The sequence below is a fragment of the Scyliorhinus canicula genome, chromosome 12 (genome assembly GCF_902713615.1).
Source record: "Scyliorhinus canicula chromosome 12, sScyCan1.1, whole genome shotgun sequence".
In the NCBI taxonomy this organism is placed as follows: domain Eukaryota; kingdom Metazoa; phylum Chordata; class Chondrichthyes; order Carcharhiniformes; family Scyliorhinidae; genus Scyliorhinus; species Scyliorhinus canicula.
Window position 1 is genome coordinate 57073684 of NC_052157.1, and position 19216 is coordinate 57092899.

Consider the following 19216-nt stretch of genomic DNA (forward strand, 5'->3'; position numbering starts at 1 on the left):
CGTCTTTCAAGCAACAGTTGATTAGGATTCAGGAAAGTCATGTTCCTGAGAGAACGAGAGATACGTTTGGGAAGTTTAGGGAGCCTTGGATAATGAGGGATATTGTGAACTTTACCAAAAAGAAAAAGGAGACTTTTGTGCGGTCCAGAAGGGAGGGGACAGTCAAAACCCTTGAGCAGTATAAAGAAAGTAGGAAGGTACTTAAGCAAGAAATTTGGAGGGCTAGGAGGGGTCATGAAAAATCCTTGGCAAGTAGGATTAAGGTAAATCCCAAAGCTTTTATTCATATGTAAAAAGCAAGAGGGTGACCAGGGAAAGGATTGGCCAACTTAAGGGCAGTGGGGGGAATCTATGTGTTGAGCCAGAGGAAATAGGTGAGGTACTAAATGAGTACTTTGCATCAGTGTTCACCAAAGAAAAGGACTTTGTGGAAGATGATTATTGGGTCAGGTGCATGGATAGTCTGGGTCATTTTGACATCAAAAAGGAGGTATTGAGTATTTTAAAAGACATTAATGTAGATAAGTCTCCTGGGTCTGATGGGATTTATCCCAGAACAGAACATAGAACATAGAACAGTACAGCACAGAACAGGCCCTTCGGCCCTCGATGTTGTGCCGAGCCATGATCACCCTACTCAAACCCACGTATCCACCCTATATCCGTAACCCAACAACCCCCCACCCCTTAACCTTACTTTTTTCAGGACACTACGGGCAATTTAGCATGGCCAATCCACCTAACCCGCACATCTTTGGACTGTGGGAGGAAACCGGAGCACCCGGAGGAAACTCACGCACACACGGGGAGGACGTGCAGACTCCGCACAGACAGTGACCCAGCCAGGAATCGAACCTGGGACCCTGGAGCTGTGAAGCATTTATGCTAACCACCATGCTACCGTGCTGCCCTGAGGGAATACTGAGGGAAGCAAGGGAGGAAATTGCTGGAGCCTTAACTGACATCTTTGTATCCTCATTGGCTGCAGGCGAGGTCCCAGAGGACTGGAGAATAGCTAATGTGGTACCACTGTTTCAGAAAGGTAGCAGGGATAATCCAGGAAACTATAGTCCGGTGAGCCTCATGTCGGTAGTAGGTAAATTATTGGAGAGAGTTCTCAGGAAACAGAATTTATACCCATTTGGAAACAAATGGACTCATTAGCGATAGACAGTATGGTTTTGTGATGGGGAGATCGTGCCTCACTAACTTGATCGAGTTTTTTGAGGAGGTGACAAAGATGATTGATGAGGGGAGGGTGGTGGATGTTGTTTACATGGACTTCAGTAAAGCCTTTGACAAGGTGCCTCATGGCAGACTGGTACAAAAGGTGACGTCACACAGGATCAGAGATGAATTAGCTAGATGGATACAGAACTGGCTCGGTCACAGAAGGCAGAGGATAGCAGTAGAAGGGTGTTTTTCTGAATGGAAGGTTATGACTAGTGGTGTTCCACAGGGATCTTGTTTGTAGTATACATAAACAATTTGACGGAAAATGTTGCTGGTCTGATTAGTAAGTTTGTGGATGACGCCAAGGTCGGTAGAGTCTATCGGCAGATAGTGTTGAGGATTGTCAGAGGATACAGCAGACATAGATAGGTTGGAGAATTGGGCAGACAAATGGTAAATGGAGTTTAATCCAGACAAATGTGAGGTAATGCATTTTGTTAGGTCTAACATTGAGGGGAAATATACCGTAAATGGCAAAACTGTTAGGAATATAGAAAGTCAGAGAGAACTCGGCACGCAGGTTCACAGATCTTTGAAAGTGGCAACACAAGTGGACAAGGTAGTCATGAAAGCATACGGAATATACAGTGCATAGAACCTTGGTAAGGCCGCACTTGGAATATTGCACACAATTCTGGTCGCCACACTACCATCAGGATAGTGTGGTTTGGAGGCTTTGGATAAAGTGCCGAGGAGGTTTACCAGGATTTTGCCTGGTCTGGAGGGTGTTAGCTATGCGAAAAGTCTGAATAGATTTGTTTTCATTAGAACGACGGAGGTTGAGGGGCGACCTGATCGAGGTCTACAGGATTATGAGAGGCATGGATAGAGTGGATAGGCAGGCACTCTTTCCCAAGGTGGACAGTTCAGTCAGTAGGGGGCATAGGTTTGAGGTCCATGGGGAAAGTTTAGAGGAGATATATGATGCACAATCAATGGACACGAAAACGAAGGAGTAGTCCGAATCGAAGGCTTTAATCAGCAAGAATTGTGCCCAGCAGCAGGAGTACAGAAATGACCTGGCTGCTGGGGAACACGGGTTCTTATACCCTGCCTCATAGGCGGAGCTACCTTCCTCTCGACCAATGAGAATACAGAGAACACGATACTTGGGCCAATGGGTAGCGAGCCCTCTGCAACAATGGCAGCTCACACTCCTAGGTACCGTAATACCCCCAGTCATACTACCACAATATACAAGGCAGGTTTTTTTACACAGAGGGTGGTGAGTGCCTGGTATGCGCTACCAGGGGAGCTTGTGGAAGCAGATACATTAACGGCATTTAAAGGTATCTCGACAAATATATGGATAGGATGAGTATAGAGGGATACGGCACTAGGAAGTGCTGAGGGTTTTGGCCAAAGGTGGCATCATGACCGGTACAAGCTTGGAGGGCTGAAGGGCCTGTTCCTGTGCTGTACTGTTCTTTGATCTTTGTTCTTTGACCTGACGTTCCTGATTCCACGAGGGCAGCACGGTAGCACAGTTGCTTCACAGCTTCAGGGTCCTAGGTTCAATTCCCGACTTGGGTAACTGTCTCTGCGGAGTCTGCACGTTCTCCCCATGTCTGCGTGGGTTTCCTCCGGGTGCTCCCGTTTCCTCCCACAGTCCAAAGACCTGCAGGTTAGGTGGATTGGCTATGTTAAATTGACCTTAGTGTCCAAACAAAAATGGATATGTGGGGTTATAGGGGTATGGTGGAGGCGTGGGGATAGGGTGGAGGTGTGGGGATAGGGTGGAGGGTGCTTGAAGGGCGTAATGGCCTCCTTCTGCACTATAAATTCTATGATTCTATGCTTCCCTGGGACCATAACTCATGCAAATTATTACAGGATTTAAGCAGGAAATAAGGTCGAATAGAACAGTGTTATTATTTAGTGAGTAGGTGCCTGTGCTTTGGGGAGGTTTCAGCCTCCTCGAGCCTGTCCCTTCTATTCAATATGATCATGGACCGTAACACTTAATCCTGTGTCCAACAACAATCTATCAATCACCGATTCTGAAGTTGTCGATTGCCCCCTTCCCAGCCTGCACAGCCATTTCTTTGACCGGACGCCCTTCGAGGTTTCCACTTTGTCGATCCCTCGCCCTGGACCTGGGTTCTGTCCTCTCTGCCGCTATCAACAACCGGATTGCGGCTCCTTTAGTTCAGTTTGAACCCCGGCCCCTGTCTCTCCTTGCGGCTGAATACAGGACACAAGAGTTGGGAATAGGTTGAGGCCGCCTGGATCCCCCCCCCCCCCCCCCCCCCCCCGCCACCTCCGGGCCTGCTCCCTCACTCGATAAGATCACAGCCATTGCAACTGGGGTTTCCATCCCACTTTCCTGCCTGACTGCACCTCTCAGAAACCTCGGACCCCCTCGTCGATTGGAAACGCATCTCACTCGGCCTCAAATGTATTCAGTGACCCACAGCGCCTGCCGCTGTCTCGGGTGAGGGAGGATCTGGAGGAGAAAGAATTCCACAGACTAAGCACTATCCGGGAGCAGAAATTCCCCTGTGTTTCCTACTTCACTGGGAGACTCCCTCATTCTGAAACCATGTCCTGTGCTCCCTCCCTCATTCTCGACTCCCTCCCCGCACCCTCCCCGCCAACCCACCCCACCATGAGGTGTACCCCACTCTGAGTATCCACCCCTGTCAAACCCCCCGCTCAGGATCTGGAATGTTTCAATAAGATCACCCCTCGTTCTTCTGAACCCCAATGAGTACAGGCCCCAGACTCTCCAACCTTTCCTCAAAAGATGAATCCCCACCCACCGAATCCCAAGAATCGGACCAGTGAACCTTCCCTGAACCGCTCCTGATGCAAGTATCATAGGACCATAGAATCCATACAGTGCAGAAGAAGTCTGTGCTGTCCTCTGAAAGAGCACTCGACCTAGGCCCTATCCCCATAACCCACCTAACCTGCATAACCTTGGACACTAAGGGCAATTTTTCGCAATGAACGGCAACATTCCATTTACCTTCCAAATCACCCACTGTTCCTGCGGTCTAACCTTTCGTGATTCATCTACTGGGACACCCACAACGGATCCCAACAAGATCACTATTTGGAGGAAGATCACAAATCTCCCCAGCATCCCGGGGCCAATATTTATCCCTCAACGAACCAATGAAGCAAAACATGTTACCTGGTGTCTATCTTCTTGCTGCTCGGGAGGGTGTGAGGAGGATATATACTGTAGAACTGTGAGGTTCCCCTTGCTTCCTCTGGTAACACACCCAGATATTTATACGAACAAATTGGCTCACACCACATTCTCCACCCACCTGAAAGACAAGTTCAGACGGTCCCCGGAGATCAGATTTCGACAATAGAGAGAACAAGTGCTGGAAAAACCCAGCAGGTCTGGCATGTGTGTGGAGAGGGAACCAGAGTTAACACATTACCTACGAAAATAATTTGCAAAGTGAGCGTTGGTCCGACAGAAAGTGTGTCTGGGGAATTGGTGATGGAAAGTAGGGTCATGTCGGATGAATTAAAACAAGTATTTTGTATCTGCCTTCAGAAGGGAGGGTACCAGCAACATCTCAGAAATTGCTGCGAATCGGGAAATGGAAAGGAGGGAAGAACTTAGGAAAATTACAATCACCAGGGAAGTGGCATCGAGCAAATTGTTGGTCCTCCGAGCTGATGAGCTTCACTCAGAGGTCTTAAACGATGTGGCAGCAGTTTCAATTTTCTAAATCTCCCTAGATTCGGAGAAAGTTTCATGGGATTGGAAGGTAGCAAATGTAAATCGATTATTTAAAACAGGAGGCAAACAGAAAGCAGGAAACTACAGGACAATTAGACTAATATCTGTCAGAGGGAAAATGTTAGAAGCCAATATTAAAGATGTTATTGCAGGGCACTTGGAAAAATTCAAGATAATTAGGGAGAGCCAACATGGGCAAGGTTCTCTGTTTCCCGACGCCGATTTCGTAATCGACAATCAGGCGGAAAATCCCATTTTACAACGGAATAGGGGGTGGTGTCGCATGCTCGCACGCTGTTGGGACAGCCTGAGGACGTCACCTGAAGGCCGTCCCCGATGCTCCGCCCCCGATGAACCAAGCTCACAATGGCTTGGGGGCCGTATGGTCCCAGCCGTGCGGGAACCTGGCATGACGGCTGCAGGCTGTGTCCAGCTCCGCAACAGTTGGGCAGGAGCCGTGCTGCTTGCCGGGTGGGCTTCCTCGATGGCTCGTGGCCTCGTGGCCAGGGGGTGACCAGGGGGTGTCCAGAGGTGCACTATTTGGCAGATCGGGTCCGCGCATGGACGGCGCCATGTTGTATGGCGCGACCGCTGCATGTCATCACCGTGCACATGCGCGGCCATGGACCCGGCAATTCTCCGGCCATTCATTTTGTGGAGGCGTGGTTGCTAGCCCCTCAATGGTCACAGCATCGGTAAGGGAGCAGCGCCGATTTTTTTCACGTAAAACGCCACGGATCCTCGACACTTGGCCTCAGAATCGGAGAATCTGGCTTCATGTTTAACCAATTTACTGGAGGTTTTTAAGGTGTCACATGTGCTGTGGATAAAGGGAAACCAGTGGATGTACTGGACTTAGACTTCCAGAAGACATGTGATAAAGTGCCACATGAAAGGTTATTGCAGAAAATAAAAGCTCATGGTGCAGGGGGTAACATATTGGGATGGGTAGAAGATTGGATGGTTAACAGGGAACAGAGTGCTGGAATAAATGGGTCTTTTTCTGGTTGGTTGGATGCGGCAAGTGGTGGTCCACAGGGATCAGCACTGGGATCTCAACCTTTTACAATTTCACTCAAAGGATGGTAGAGGGTTGGAACTCTCTCCCACAAACGGCAGTTGAAGCTAGAACAGTTGTCAATTAAATCTGAGAGACAGGGAAATGTTAAACAAAGTATTTTGGGATTATGGGCCTAAGGTAGGTCTATGGAGTTAGGTAATAGCTTAGCCATGATCTCATTGAATGGCGGGACAGGATCAAGGGGCTGAATGGCCTACTCTTATTCCTGATATATATAAATGACTTGGATGAAAGGACAGTTGTTAAATTTGCTGATGACACAAAGATAGGTAGGAGAGTAAATCATGAAGAGGTCCTAAGGATCTCGCTTACAAAGAGACACAGAGATGTTAAGTGAGGGGGAACAAATCTGTCAAATGGAGAATACTGTGGACAAATGTGAAAATGTCCATTCTGTCAGAAAGATTCAAAAAGAAACTTATTATGTAAATGGTGGGAGATTGCAGAGCTCAGTGGTGCAGAGGGATCTGGGTGTCCTGGTGCATGAATCACAAAAGGCTGGTGTACAGGTACAGCAAGTCATTAGGAAAGTCAATAGAATGTTATTGCTTATTGTGAGGGGAATTGAATACAAAACTCGGGAGATTGTGCAGGGCAATTGTGAGACCACATCTGGAGTATTGTGGACAGCATTGGTCTCCTTATTTAAGGAAGGATATAAATGTGTTGGAAACAGTTCAGAGAAGGTATATCAGACTAACACCAGGAATGGGCATGTTGTCTGATGAGGAAAGGTTGGAAGAGGTTTGGTTTGTATCCACTGGGGATGGTGCGATTTGATCGGAAACTTGAGGGCTATTGACAGGTGGGTGTGGACAGTATGTTACCGGCGGGAGAATCTAGAACTCGGGGGGGGGGGGGGGGGGGGGGGGGGGTTCACTGTTTAAAAATCAAGGGTTGCTCGTTTAAGATAGAGATGAGGACAAATTGTTTTTCTCAGAAGGTTGCAGGTTTCTGGAACTTATTTCTTCAAAAGGCGTTAGGAGCAGAATCTTTGAATATTTTTAAAGTCGAGCTGGATAGATTCTCAATTAACAGGATGTGTCAATATTTTTAAGGCCGAGATGGATAGATTCTCAATTAACAGGGGCTTGGCAGGAACGAGGGGCTGAGGTTACAATCTGATCTCATTGAATTGGGCTGAGTGGCCTTTTTCCTCATCCTAACCCCAGAGTCCTAATCTTTATGTTTCAAGTCAGCTATTTCTCTTCTACAGAACTCAAGATACCACATGAATCTAGGGCCTACCCCCTAGCGGTTGTAAAAGAGACAGCTGCAACGATAATGGCTGTCCTACCTACAATTTTCCCTCACATTCCCAGTTGGAAAATATTACTCTGATTCTCAAGAAATCAGGGAGAGAGAAAACAGTAAACTTCACGCCAGTAGTCCAACATCAGCCATTGGGAATAAGCTGGAATCTATTCTTCATTAAATATCCATGTACATAGAAGGGCATAATATGATTAGAATTGTTCAACATGGTGTAACAGAGGGCAAATCCTGTTTGATAAATTCACGATGTTTGTTATTTCAAGAATGTTACCAGGAGTATAGATAAAGGGGAACCAGTAGATGTAGCATACCGGTGTAAGGGCCCTTCCAGTTTATTCCCTTATTTTTCCTTTCTTTTACATTTTCCGTTATCATTTTTGATCCACAGATGATTGATGGATATGTGTCTTTAAGTCAAGCAGCAGAAAGAATGGGGAATTTAGAAGTTACCGGAGAGAACATTATGCTAGTTTGAACAGGAGGCTTCAGACTCTTTAGCACTAGAGAGAGTAATGGGCTGGAACTCAGTTTGTTTGATTGGCTGCGGGCCAATGAATTAGCCCAAAAGGCCGCACTCTGTCAGGTAGCAAGTGGTGATTGGGTCCTGTCCCAGTGGAGTGATTATCTGGGATGTAAAGGTTTCAGTTTGACTCCTGGACACAGTAAGACTCATACCTGCTCTTTCGCTCTCTCCAGAAAGGCTGTAATTGCTGTATTCCGGGGGCTGTGGAGAACCCGGACGAACGAATCTACAGGAAAACCATTACAGGCTGCAGCCAAAGACCAGGGGCTGGATTCCCCGTTTCAGCGGCTCAGTGCTGGCACCAACGGAGCATGTGTGGTCTCTTACAACTGAAAAATCGGCGTGAAACCCTCACCGATTCCGGCACCGATGAGGGGCTAGTACCGGCGCCAACTGAAACTCCCGCTTTCTGTACCGAAAACTGCAGGAGAATGGCCGTGTCCTGGCAGCACATGCGCAGGCTGACGGCCTGCAATGGTCACACCCTACAACATGGCGGCAGCTGTGCGTGAACCAAACCCGCTATCCGCGTCTGCACAGCTCACCCGCTGGCCACCCCTGGGCCACACCTACCAGTCCACACAGCCTTCGCAGATGCCCCCCCAGCTAGCAGCATGGATCCCACCAAGTGCGGCGGTGCTGGACTCAGTCAGCAGCTGACACACCGGGTTCCTGGCCACTGGGACCACACGTGTCCCGCACCATCGGGGTCTCTGCCTATTGGGGGCGGAGCATCACAGGTAGGCCAGTAATGATGCGGCAACTGCGCGTGGTGCGCGTCACAATGACCCCAGTTTGGAGGGAAGCGGGGCATGGTGGACTGGCGTCAAACCAGCGCCAGCCCTGATTTCGGCAGAAAAATCCATTCTCCACTCGCTCGCTGAACACGATTTCGCCGTCGGGCTATGGAGAATCCTGCCCCAGAAAGGTTGTGAGTGCTGTCTTCCAAAATCTACAGAGCCCTGAATGAATCTACAGTAAAAATCTCAAACTGAAGGCAAGGTTTGAAGAGGAGCAAAGTTCCGGAAACACTCTTCTACAACAAAGGGTGTTACAGGTTTCTACCCCTTTCTCCCCTCTGTGTTTGTCTGTCATGTGTGTGTGTAGAGGGTGGGTACTGTTTACACAGTTAATTGTGTTTAAACTTACAAACCTGGTGACTGTAATTATTAGGCACCCAAGGGACAAAGACTTCAGGTATTTTATAAGAATTATTGGTCAATTTTATAAGAATTATTGGACACCGGGTCAAGTGGGGCTGGAATTGACCATGTACTAGCCCACGGGGGGTCAAAACTGGATGTCCAAAAGGTATTTAATAATAATAATAATAATAATTGCATATTGTCACAAGTAGGCTTCAATGACGTTACTGTGAAAACCCCTAATAAGGTGCCAATCAAAAGGCTTGTAGATAAGATAAGGATTCACGGATTTGGGGGCCATGCATTAGCATGGCTAGATAAGTTAATAGGTTTAAAAGAGAGGACGGAAATAAATGGAGTTTTCAGTGTGTCAGACAGTGGTAATGGGATGTGTCAGCGCTGGGGCCTCAGCTATTTTCCAATTGATATTATGGGAAAAAAGGATTTGGGGAACAGGCAGGGAGGTTAATTTGAGACCAGAAAGAGAGCAGCATCCACTTTCCTCCCACAAGTCCCCAAGGACGAGCTTGTTAGGTGAATTGGGCATTCTGAATTCTCCCTCTGTGTACCCGAACAGGCGCCGGAACGTGGCGACTAGGAGCTTTTCACAGTAACTTCATTGCGGCATTAATGTAAGCCTACTTGTGACAATAAAGATTATTATTAACTTTAGTCAAGACCCTGGGACTTGTTATTTAGCCTAAAGTTCCAGTCAGTAGCCAAAGGTTTAACACTGGACTTTTTAAAATACATTTAGTGTACCCAATTCATTTTTCCCAACTAAGGGGCAATTTTGCGTGGCCAGTTGTAAGATTTGACTGTGTCAGTTGAGGGATTTTGAAAAACCATTTAAGGTTACCAGCTGCACTTGTGATTACTGGAACTCAGTAGAAATTTAAGTTAAAACTTGTCAGGTGCCCATAAGAATTGTTTTATTTGTCTTCTATTGATTAAAACTTGTAAGTCATTTAAAAGGCAATTCGTAGACAATTTGAAGCTTTCAAAGAATCACAGGAATTATCTTCTTAGGCAAACGGCTCGAAACATAACTTTTAAAAGTCAAAGTCTGAAAATAAAATATGAATACAGAGAGACAAGTGAATAGTTCAGATCAAAGTATAGATGCTTCTAACCTCCCAACACAACCTACCAAAGACTAACTGAAGCTACCTACCCCACTATCCCAAAATCTATCCTCAAAAACTACCCTCCTCAAAAGTTAAAACTAATCCCCCAAAAACATGGCGGAAACTAACCGAAAACTAAACAAAAACTAAAACTAAACAACTAAACCCAAAAATGGCAGAACAAAAACTCTCAGTTATACAGTTTGATATCTGTCTTAAATCATCTGACCACACCCCAATATAATCCTAATTGGTTTGGGTTAGACTCAAACACATTTGATTTGATGGCAAGCTGTCCATCTTCAATATGTAACATTCTTCTAATTGTTGCCTATCTGCATTCTTGTGCATGTTAAAGAATTCAATATTGTGCTTTATCAAAGCCAGCAAAAACTGGTTTTATGCTGACTTGACTATTGTAACAATGGAGACCTCATGTTATCTTGTCATGCCATGCTGGACAATGACTTGAAAAAAAAAATCAAAGTGTCTGTTTTAATCTAGTAAAGTGAATTATGCTGCTTCTATGAAATTGTTATGTTTTGAGAATGTTGGAATCAAATATATTTGGTTCGATGTTCTCACTGTCCATTTATTAAAAACAAGGAAACATAGTCTAAAATGTTTCAGCCTGCATAAGTTATGGAATGTGGTTTAGGCTGTAATCACGAGTGACATGAAATGAGAACAATGGAGCCTTAATTCCTGCCACCTCGTTGCCATGGATTCAGCCCTTGTCCTTGGAGAAATGTAATGAGAAGTATTTGATTTATCAGACTTCTGTGTTACTTTAAAACTATGTCAATAAATTTGCAGAATATGTGTTTTTAATCCTTAATTTTATAACTGGGGCTTAATATTTACGCTTAAACAGCTATCTTATGCCTATATTAGGTGTATTAGGAATACCTGGCTTCTACACCAGTCCGCCTCGCCTGCACGTCTTTGGGTTGTGGGGGCGAGGCACTCACAGACGCGGGAAGGGGGTGTGTGGGCTCCGCACGAACAGTGACCCGGGGCCGGGGTTCGAACCCAGGTCCTCAGCGCCGCAGTCCCAGTGCTAACCACTGCACCATGTGCCGTCCCAACACTGGACGTATTAACCAAGTGCTACAGTAATGAAGATCGTCCAGTCGGGTTCAGTATTTGACTAAAAGAATGGCTTCAAACCACTACACTCCAACAGGGTCAATCAATAATTACTGAGGGGTCAAATACTAATTAACTGTAACGTTTTAGTGTTGCAATTTATTTTTGGCAGTTATAAGCCCATATATCTTTCATAAAAATCTCATATAGCATGAATGCAGTTACGCTAGGGAATAACATTGGCCTGGAAATGTGCTAGTGTTCCACATGCTTTCTATTCATACGATTCGTCGATCAGTTTAAATATACTGTATGGAGGGTTTCGAGTCTTTTATTTTTCTATTCCTATATAAAGCAAAATTGTACAGAATTTTCAGATCTTATTTCAAATGAGATGAGGAAAACAGAAGTACTTGTTCTTAAGTCATGAGTATCCTATCTACAGATCAAGATCAAATATTTTTTGAGAGATCATCCCAAGGCGACACTCACTTATCAGACCGTAACGCTGAGATGTTTGAAAAAACATCTTGCACAATTTACAATGCTCACATGCCAGTGCATCAGATTCCTTTCCCCCATGCCCAGACCTCAGCAGTGACAGAGCTGTAGGTTCAGGTAGCTACCTGACAGGAGATTGCTGCTGCATTTTGCAATGCAACTAGGCACCAGATGGTGCAGGATGACAAAACATACTGACATGGCAACAGCAATGGAAAGAAAAAGGAAGATGGGGAGAAATTTGCAGCCGTACTGGTTGTACGTATAAGCTGTAGAGTCGCCCAGCGCACCAAGGCAGGGTTGATACAGCAATGCCCACTTTAGTGCTGAATCCTATCAGAGAATGAGATGGCAAAGGTGGTCATGTGTCCCATCATGCCCTTCGAGGCTGGTTGCAACAGATGCCCAATTAGTCCCACTTCCCCAGTAATTTTTCCCCTTTAAAAAGTGTTTATACAATTTCCTATTAGACGTTACTGCTGAATCTGCTTCCAACACCAAATCAGAATTATCAAACAAATGCAACCTTGGTGTTGCATTGGTTGTACATATCACTGTGGTCACCTACTGCCATCTCCATAACATCACCCAACTCCGCCCATGCTTCAGCTGATTTCTCACTGAAATCATCATCATCCAATTTCCTTTTGAAAATTACTATTGAATCTGCTTTCATCACCAGATCAGACAGTAGTGACTCGCTGTGTAATATGTTCCCCCTCAAATGCCTTCTGGCTCTGTTGCCAATTATCTCAAACCTGTGTCCTCTGGTTAAAGTCCCTCCTACCAACTGAAAAAGTTTCTCTCTATCTGCCCTATCAACGGCCCTCATTATTTGGAGCACCTCTATTACATTTCTGACTAGAGTTCTGTCTTCCAAAGAGATCAAGCCAGCTTTAGAGCCAATGGCTCCACTCCTCTCCATGTCAACTGTCTGAGACTGCACCAGGCAGTTTGCAACATCATTGCTGACGCCTTCATTCATGCCTTTGTCACCTTAAGACCCAACTACTTTTTTTATTTGTGTTTTCATGGGATGTGGGCATAGCTGGCTGGGCCGGTATTTGTTGTCCATCCTCAATTGCCCTTGAGAAGGCGGTAGTGAGCTGCCTTCTTGAACCGCTGCAGTCCGTGTAGTGTAGGTACACCCACAGTGATGTTAGGGAGCGAGTTCCACAGTTTTGACCCTGAAAGAACGGCGACATTGTCCCAAGTCAGGATGTTTTCGTTAGAGAGAAGAAGGTTAAGAGGTGACTTAAAGGGGCATACAAGATGACCAGAGGATTAGATAGGGTGGACAGTGAGAGCCTTTTTCCTCGGATAGTGATGGCTAGTACGAGGGGACATAGCTTTAAATTGGGTCAACCCCCGGGCTGCTGGCAAAATGGAGCATCCCACCGGCAGAGAATCCAGCCCCAGCTGCCTGCAATTATTGGGCAGCCAAGGGCAATTTCTCTTTTTTTTTTCTTAAATTTAGATTACCCAATTATTTTTTCCAATTAAGGGGCAATTTAGCATGGCCAATCCACCTACTCTGCACATTTTTGGGTTGTGGAGGCGAAACCCACGCAGACACGAAGAGAATGTGCAAACTCCACATGGACAGTGACCCAGAGCCGGGATCGAACCTGGGACCTCAGCGCCGTGAGGCGGTTGTGCTAACCACTAGGCCACCGTGCTGCCCACCAAGGGCAATTTCTTGAGTGTTATTGGTTAATTCAGTGCCGTTGTGACTCCAGGACGAGTGGGGCCAGAATTGACCGCTCCGTAAGCAGCACCTTCCAAACCCATGACCCCTTCCATCTCGAAGTACAAGGGCAACAGATACCTGGAACATCACTGTGATATCCTTTGTTCTCCAAGATAGCTAAAAGTCGAAATGTTTACAAAGAACATCCAGCTATGTATTTAAAGCAAAACTAGTTTATTTTACACTACTTTAAATAGTTTGCACCCTCTATAAGCAATAGCTAACAAAATAACAGTATTGAATGTATGTTACAATAATCTATTAGGACTCTCTAATACAACCAACACTCTGGGCGGGATTCTCCGAGCCTCTGCACCGAAATTGTGATCGCGCGGTAGCGGATAATGGGCGTCAAACACGAGATCGGGTCCAAAGCCGCTTCCCGCGATTCTCCGGTCTTCAGAGAATCGCCGCCAATCGCACGCCCGCAGTCGACACAGCGCTGGATGGCGGCCATTGAAAGAGGCCTCTGTGGCGATTCACCGAGTGTAGCTGGCCGAGTTCCCGACGGCATGGTTCTCTCATGGTTTCACCCATCGGGTACTCGTCGTGACGGCTACGGACTCAGCCCGCGGCCACCTTGGTGGGGGCGGGGGATCATTCATGGGGGGGCCTCCAGGACGGCCAGGCACCGCGGTATCAGGAGCCACCGATCTGGGGGCGCGCATGATCTGGGGGGGGCCTATGTTTTCGGTGCCGGCCACGGTGTGGGTCAGCCATGTCACGCGGGGCAGGCTGCTGTTGTGCACTTGCGTGGACCCCCGACCGGATGTGCAGGGCCCCATATCGGCAGCGGGAACTGCGAGGTGCACTCCGGGGTCCTGCTAGCCCCCTGCAAATCAGAGAATCACCCTGGACTTTCTCCAGGTAAGTCCAGAGTGACTCGCGCACAAGTTTTTCGCGGGTGTGGGGACATAGCCCCATTATTGGAGAATCCCGCCCTCTAACTCAACCTCACACGATCCTTCTCCATCAGTTTCTCCCAGAATGCTTAGAGCCGCAGCCTTTTATAAGACTGCTCAGTGATGCCATCTAGTGTTGAAGTACATGAACATCATCTTGTTAACCCTTTACTCTCCTTAGGTTACACATATCATTACAATCACCATCTAGTGGTTCCCCTCCAAGTCACTCACCAACCTCACTTGGAATATATCGCTGTTAGTTCACTGTCGCTGGGACAAAATCCTGGAAGTCCCCTCTGAACAGCGCTGTGGCTGCCTACACCTCTGGGACCTCAGCAGTTCAAGAAGGTGGCTCACCCATCACCTTCTGAAGGGTAGCTAGGGCTGGGCAGCAAATGCTGGCCTAACCAGCGATGCCCACATCCCGTTAAATCTTGAAACTTGCCCAGGGTATTGTAACAGGGCGGTGAATCATTGGGATTCTCCACCCCAGAGGGTTGTGCAACACCATCGGTGAAGACATTTAATGCTGTGGGATAGACAGATTTACAGCCTCTCGCGGGATGGGGGGGGGGTGATTTTTAGATATGCGGAGCAGGCGCGAAAATTAATTTGAGATCAGATGATCAGCGATAATTGCATTGAATGGTGGAGCAGGCTCGAAGGGCTGAATGGTCTGCTCTCGCTCCTAACTCTTACGTTCTTGTACCTGACTAATTTCCCCACTATAAATCACAACTCGCCGTGTGTAAAATAAAAATTCACCTCGTCTTCGCTGCGCCCCGACCCCTCGTCCAACTCCCACCACCAACCTCCCCCTGGGTCTTTTCCCGATTCTCTTTAATCCCTGGTTACTGAGCCTCCTGCCGCTGGGAAACACATTCTCCTCATTGACTCGATCTAAACCACACTCGCCCTCCCTGCCGCCTCGTGATTTTCAATACTTCGATTCGATCTCCTCCTTTGTTGTCTCTTTAAAACCTCCATCTCTCCTCCACGGCCAGGGTTAAAAATAAACAACAGCGAGGGCAGCGAGTCGGAAATGCAACAAGGAAGTACTTTAACCAGTTTCAGTTACTTTCCTCTTGTGCAGACTGGGTGAAACATCCCGTGAGACCGGTTCTAACAATGCTGAAAATTGGAGGACGTGATGAAAGGATGTGAATCAATTGGAGCTAGTTGTTCAGTGTTGCGATTGCAACATCGGCTAGTGTATACCGCAGGTAGATCGTGATTCAGAAACAGGCTCGTTGCAGACAGCAAACAGGTAGAGGCACATCTCTGAGACCTTTCCAGCAACCTAACCCAGTTCCAGTAAACCAGGAGAAAGTGTTTCCAGTGCCCCGCAGTGCCAGGGGTTGCGGGGGTTCAGGGCACAGTTCCAGGGATGGTGCCAGGGGGCAGTGTAGGGAGGAGTGACATGTGACGGTGCCGGGGGCATGGAGAGGGGGGGGGAGGGGGAGTGTCGGGGGCAGAGCAACGTGGGCAGTGCCGGGGTCAGTTCAGGAGGATATGCCTGGTCAATACCAGGGGTCAGCGTTAGGGGAGGTGCCGGGGGCAGTGCCAGGCGACTGTGTTGTGGGGGAATTGCCAGGGAGCGGTGCTGGGAGGCAGTGCCATAGAACTATAGAACAATTGAATCCCCACAATGCAGAAGGAAGCTATTCGACCCATCAAGTCTATACCAACCCTCGAAAAGAGAATCCGACCCCCGAGGTCCACTTCCTGCCTTATCCCCGTAACCCCACCTAACCTTGTACGTCTTTGGACCGCGTGAGGAAACCGCAGCATCTGGAGGAAACCCACGCAGACACGGGGAGAACACGCAAACTCCATACAGTCAGTCACCCGAGGCCAGAATTGAACCCGAGACCCTGGCACTCATGGGGATAGTGTAGGATCAGAAAGCACAGTCGCAGAATAAGAGGGCGCTTGGTTCAGATGGATTTGAGGAGGAATTTCCTCTCTGAAAAAGTAGTGAGTCAAAGAACATACAGCGCAAAAGGAGGCCATTCGGCCCATCGAGTCTGCACCGACCCACTTGAGCCCTCACTTCCAGCCTATCCCCCTCAACCGATAACCCCTCCTAACCTTTTTGAACACTAAGGGCAATTTAGCATGGCCAATCCACCTAACCTGCACAACTTTGGACTGTGGGAGGAAACCAGAGCACCCGGAGGACACTCACACAGACACGGGGAGAACGTGCAGACTCCGCACAGACAGTGACCCAGCAGGGAATCGAACCTGGGACCCTGGTGCTGTGAAGCCACACTGCTAACCACTATGCTACCGTGCTGCCCATGATCTCCGGAATTCTGAAACCTGGGAAGCTCTGGAGGCCAAGGCATTGAACATTTACAAAGCCCAAGATCAAAAGGGGTTTTAATCAGCGAGGGAATAAAGGGGTCACGAAGGCGAAGGCAGGAAAGTGGATTTAGCAAGTGTCAGATCAGTGTGATCTTATAAAATGCGTCAACGTTCCATTAAATATCTGTTTGGAGCATCGGATACCCCAGGAGGCTGCACAGATTGTTTGTGGTTAATTCCTGTTGAGTTTGCAATCCATGTTTGGCCTACTAGATGTTGTCTGATTGGGGATGAGAACGACGGCATGATTGAGGTTTACTGACCCCCTCACGATTGGAGTCCACAGATTCGTCATTCTGCTCCCAGGATTCCTGAGATATCATGTGCGACACACATAGATTCCATTGACAATATTTTATTGGTGGTTTGAGGCAGAATCAAACCACGACAACCACGCAGTCCATATTTTGTGAAAAAAGTCCAAATTATGAGCTATGAGAGATAATCACCTTCCGAACAAACAATGAATGATCGGACATTGCTGACTGCAGACAGTGCGACAATCCGCTTCCCAGAAAAGGCACCGACGGGATCACTGAAATAACTGCTTTTTTACACATTTTTCACCCCAGCAGGACCTCTGTGTCACCTAAGTGTCTTCCGTGATGTCATCGGCGGGTCAGGTTCTTTGTCTAAACCATGGTGCTGAAGCCCGGCCCACCATTCTCCATCCTCCGTGTGCTTTTGCGCATTCACCTTCCGTCTCTGACGGACTCAGCTCAGAAACTGACTTTCGGATCGTCCCTGTCCTTTAATCGCTCAGCACACCAGCTCACCGGGCATTGGGGCAAATATGGTGTCTCACCACGGCACTGAAAATGTGGCTCGTCCGTCGAATATAAATCTCTTTTCATGGCTGAAGGATGGGGGTGGGGGTGGGGGGATGGGGTGGTGGGGGGCTCTCAACAGCTTTATTCCCTGTCACAGTTGCAGGGGTTCTTGTGTATCTGTGAGAAATCCGGCCCTGGCTTTGGGAGGGCTTTGTTTCATTTCGACCAGAGCATGCGGGTAAATGTGGTTTGGGTTTTGTAAGTCTCCTCAGCTGGTATCGGACCTGCAAACTTGCGCCCCACAAGGTTTCATTAAATGTTATGGGGAAGGTGATGGCGCAGAGGAATTGTCACTGGATTCACAGGTTAGCGCTCTCGCAGCCTGCCACAGCTGATGGTGAAATTTGAATTCAATAATTAACGCTCTATTAAGCGATTATCATAAAAACCCATGGGCTCACGAATGTCCCTTTCGGGAAGGTAATCTGCCATCCTTGCCTGATCTGGCCTAATGTGACTCCAGACCCCACAGCAATCTGACTCATTCTTAAATGTCTCTCTGGAGTGTCCCAGCAAGCTGCTCAGTTCAAGGGCAATTCGGAATTGGCGCTAAATGTTGGCCCAGACAGCGACAGCCATTTCCCTGAATGAATTTTTGAATTTTTGAAGGGATATGTGGCAAAATAACAGGGCCATTCAGCCCATCTGCTCTGTGCCGCTGTTTCCTCCCACCCCACTCTTCATCTCCACACATCACCATATCCTTCTATTTCTCTCTCCATCATGGGTCTATCCAGCTTCCCCCTGACAGACAGCGACATGATTCACTCAGCGGCCTCCCCGGCAGGTAAGTTAGCTGGGGCTGTCGTTGGGGAGGCGCAGGGGGGATCCAACCCCGGGGGGGGGCCCCCCATGGTGGCCTCGCCCACGATCGGGGCACACCAATCTGTAGGCGGGCCCGTGCCATGGGGGCACTCCTTCCTTCCGCATTGCCTCCTGTAGGGCTCCACCATGGCTGGCACGGAGAAGAGAACCCTATCGCATGCACCAAAACACACTGGCGGTTCCGCTTATGCTCGGGATCACGCTGGCCCTTTGGCGCAGGCGTGAACTTGCACAGTCCCTTCACCGCCGGCTGGAGCACCGCCAACGAGTCTGCCGTCCACCTAGCCCCCGAGAAAGTGGAGGTAAGTGGAGAATTCCTCACCTTGGGGACCCGTTGACACCGGAGTGGTTGGCGCTGGTTTTCCCACCGGCGTGGGGACTGAGTCCCCGGAAAGGAGAATCCCGGCCAAAGAGTCCCACATTCTCCCCACTCCCTGTGGGAACGAGTCCCACATTCTCCCCACTCTCTGTGGGAGCGAGTTCCACATTCTCCCCACTCCCTGTAGGAGCGAGACCCACATTCTCCCCACTCCCTGTGGGAACGAGTCCCACATTCTCCCCACTCTCTGTGGGAGCGAGTCCCACATTCACCCCACTCCCTGTGGGAGCGAGTCCCACATTCTCCCCACTCCCTGTGGGAGAGATTTCCACATTCTCCCCACTCCCTCTGGTAGCGAGTTCCACATTCTCCCCACTCCCTGTGGGAGTAAGTCCCACATTCTTCCCACTCCCTGTGGGAGCGAGTCCCACATTCTCCCCACTCCCTGTGGGAGCGAGTCCCACATTCTCCCCACTCCCTGTGAGAGAGATTTCCACATTCTCCCCACTCCCTGTGGGACCAAGTCCCACATTTTCC

At 48.2% G+C, this 19216-nt stretch overlaps 1 protein-coding gene across 1 annotated transcript in view; it reads right to left on the reverse strand.

Moving 5' to 3' along the window:
• Window positions 1-9965: 9965 nt before the first annotated feature.
• The window catches only part of LOC119974972, a 46918-nt gene continuing 37667 nt past the window's right edge, over window positions 9966-19216 (reverse strand). The window contains exon 5 of the mRNA XM_038814375.1: window positions 9966-10029. Within this exon, the coding sequence (XP_038670303.1) occupies window positions 10016-10029 (14 nt within the window). The 3' untranslated portion in view covers window positions 9966-10015. The remainder of the gene's footprint in view (window positions 10030-19216) is intronic.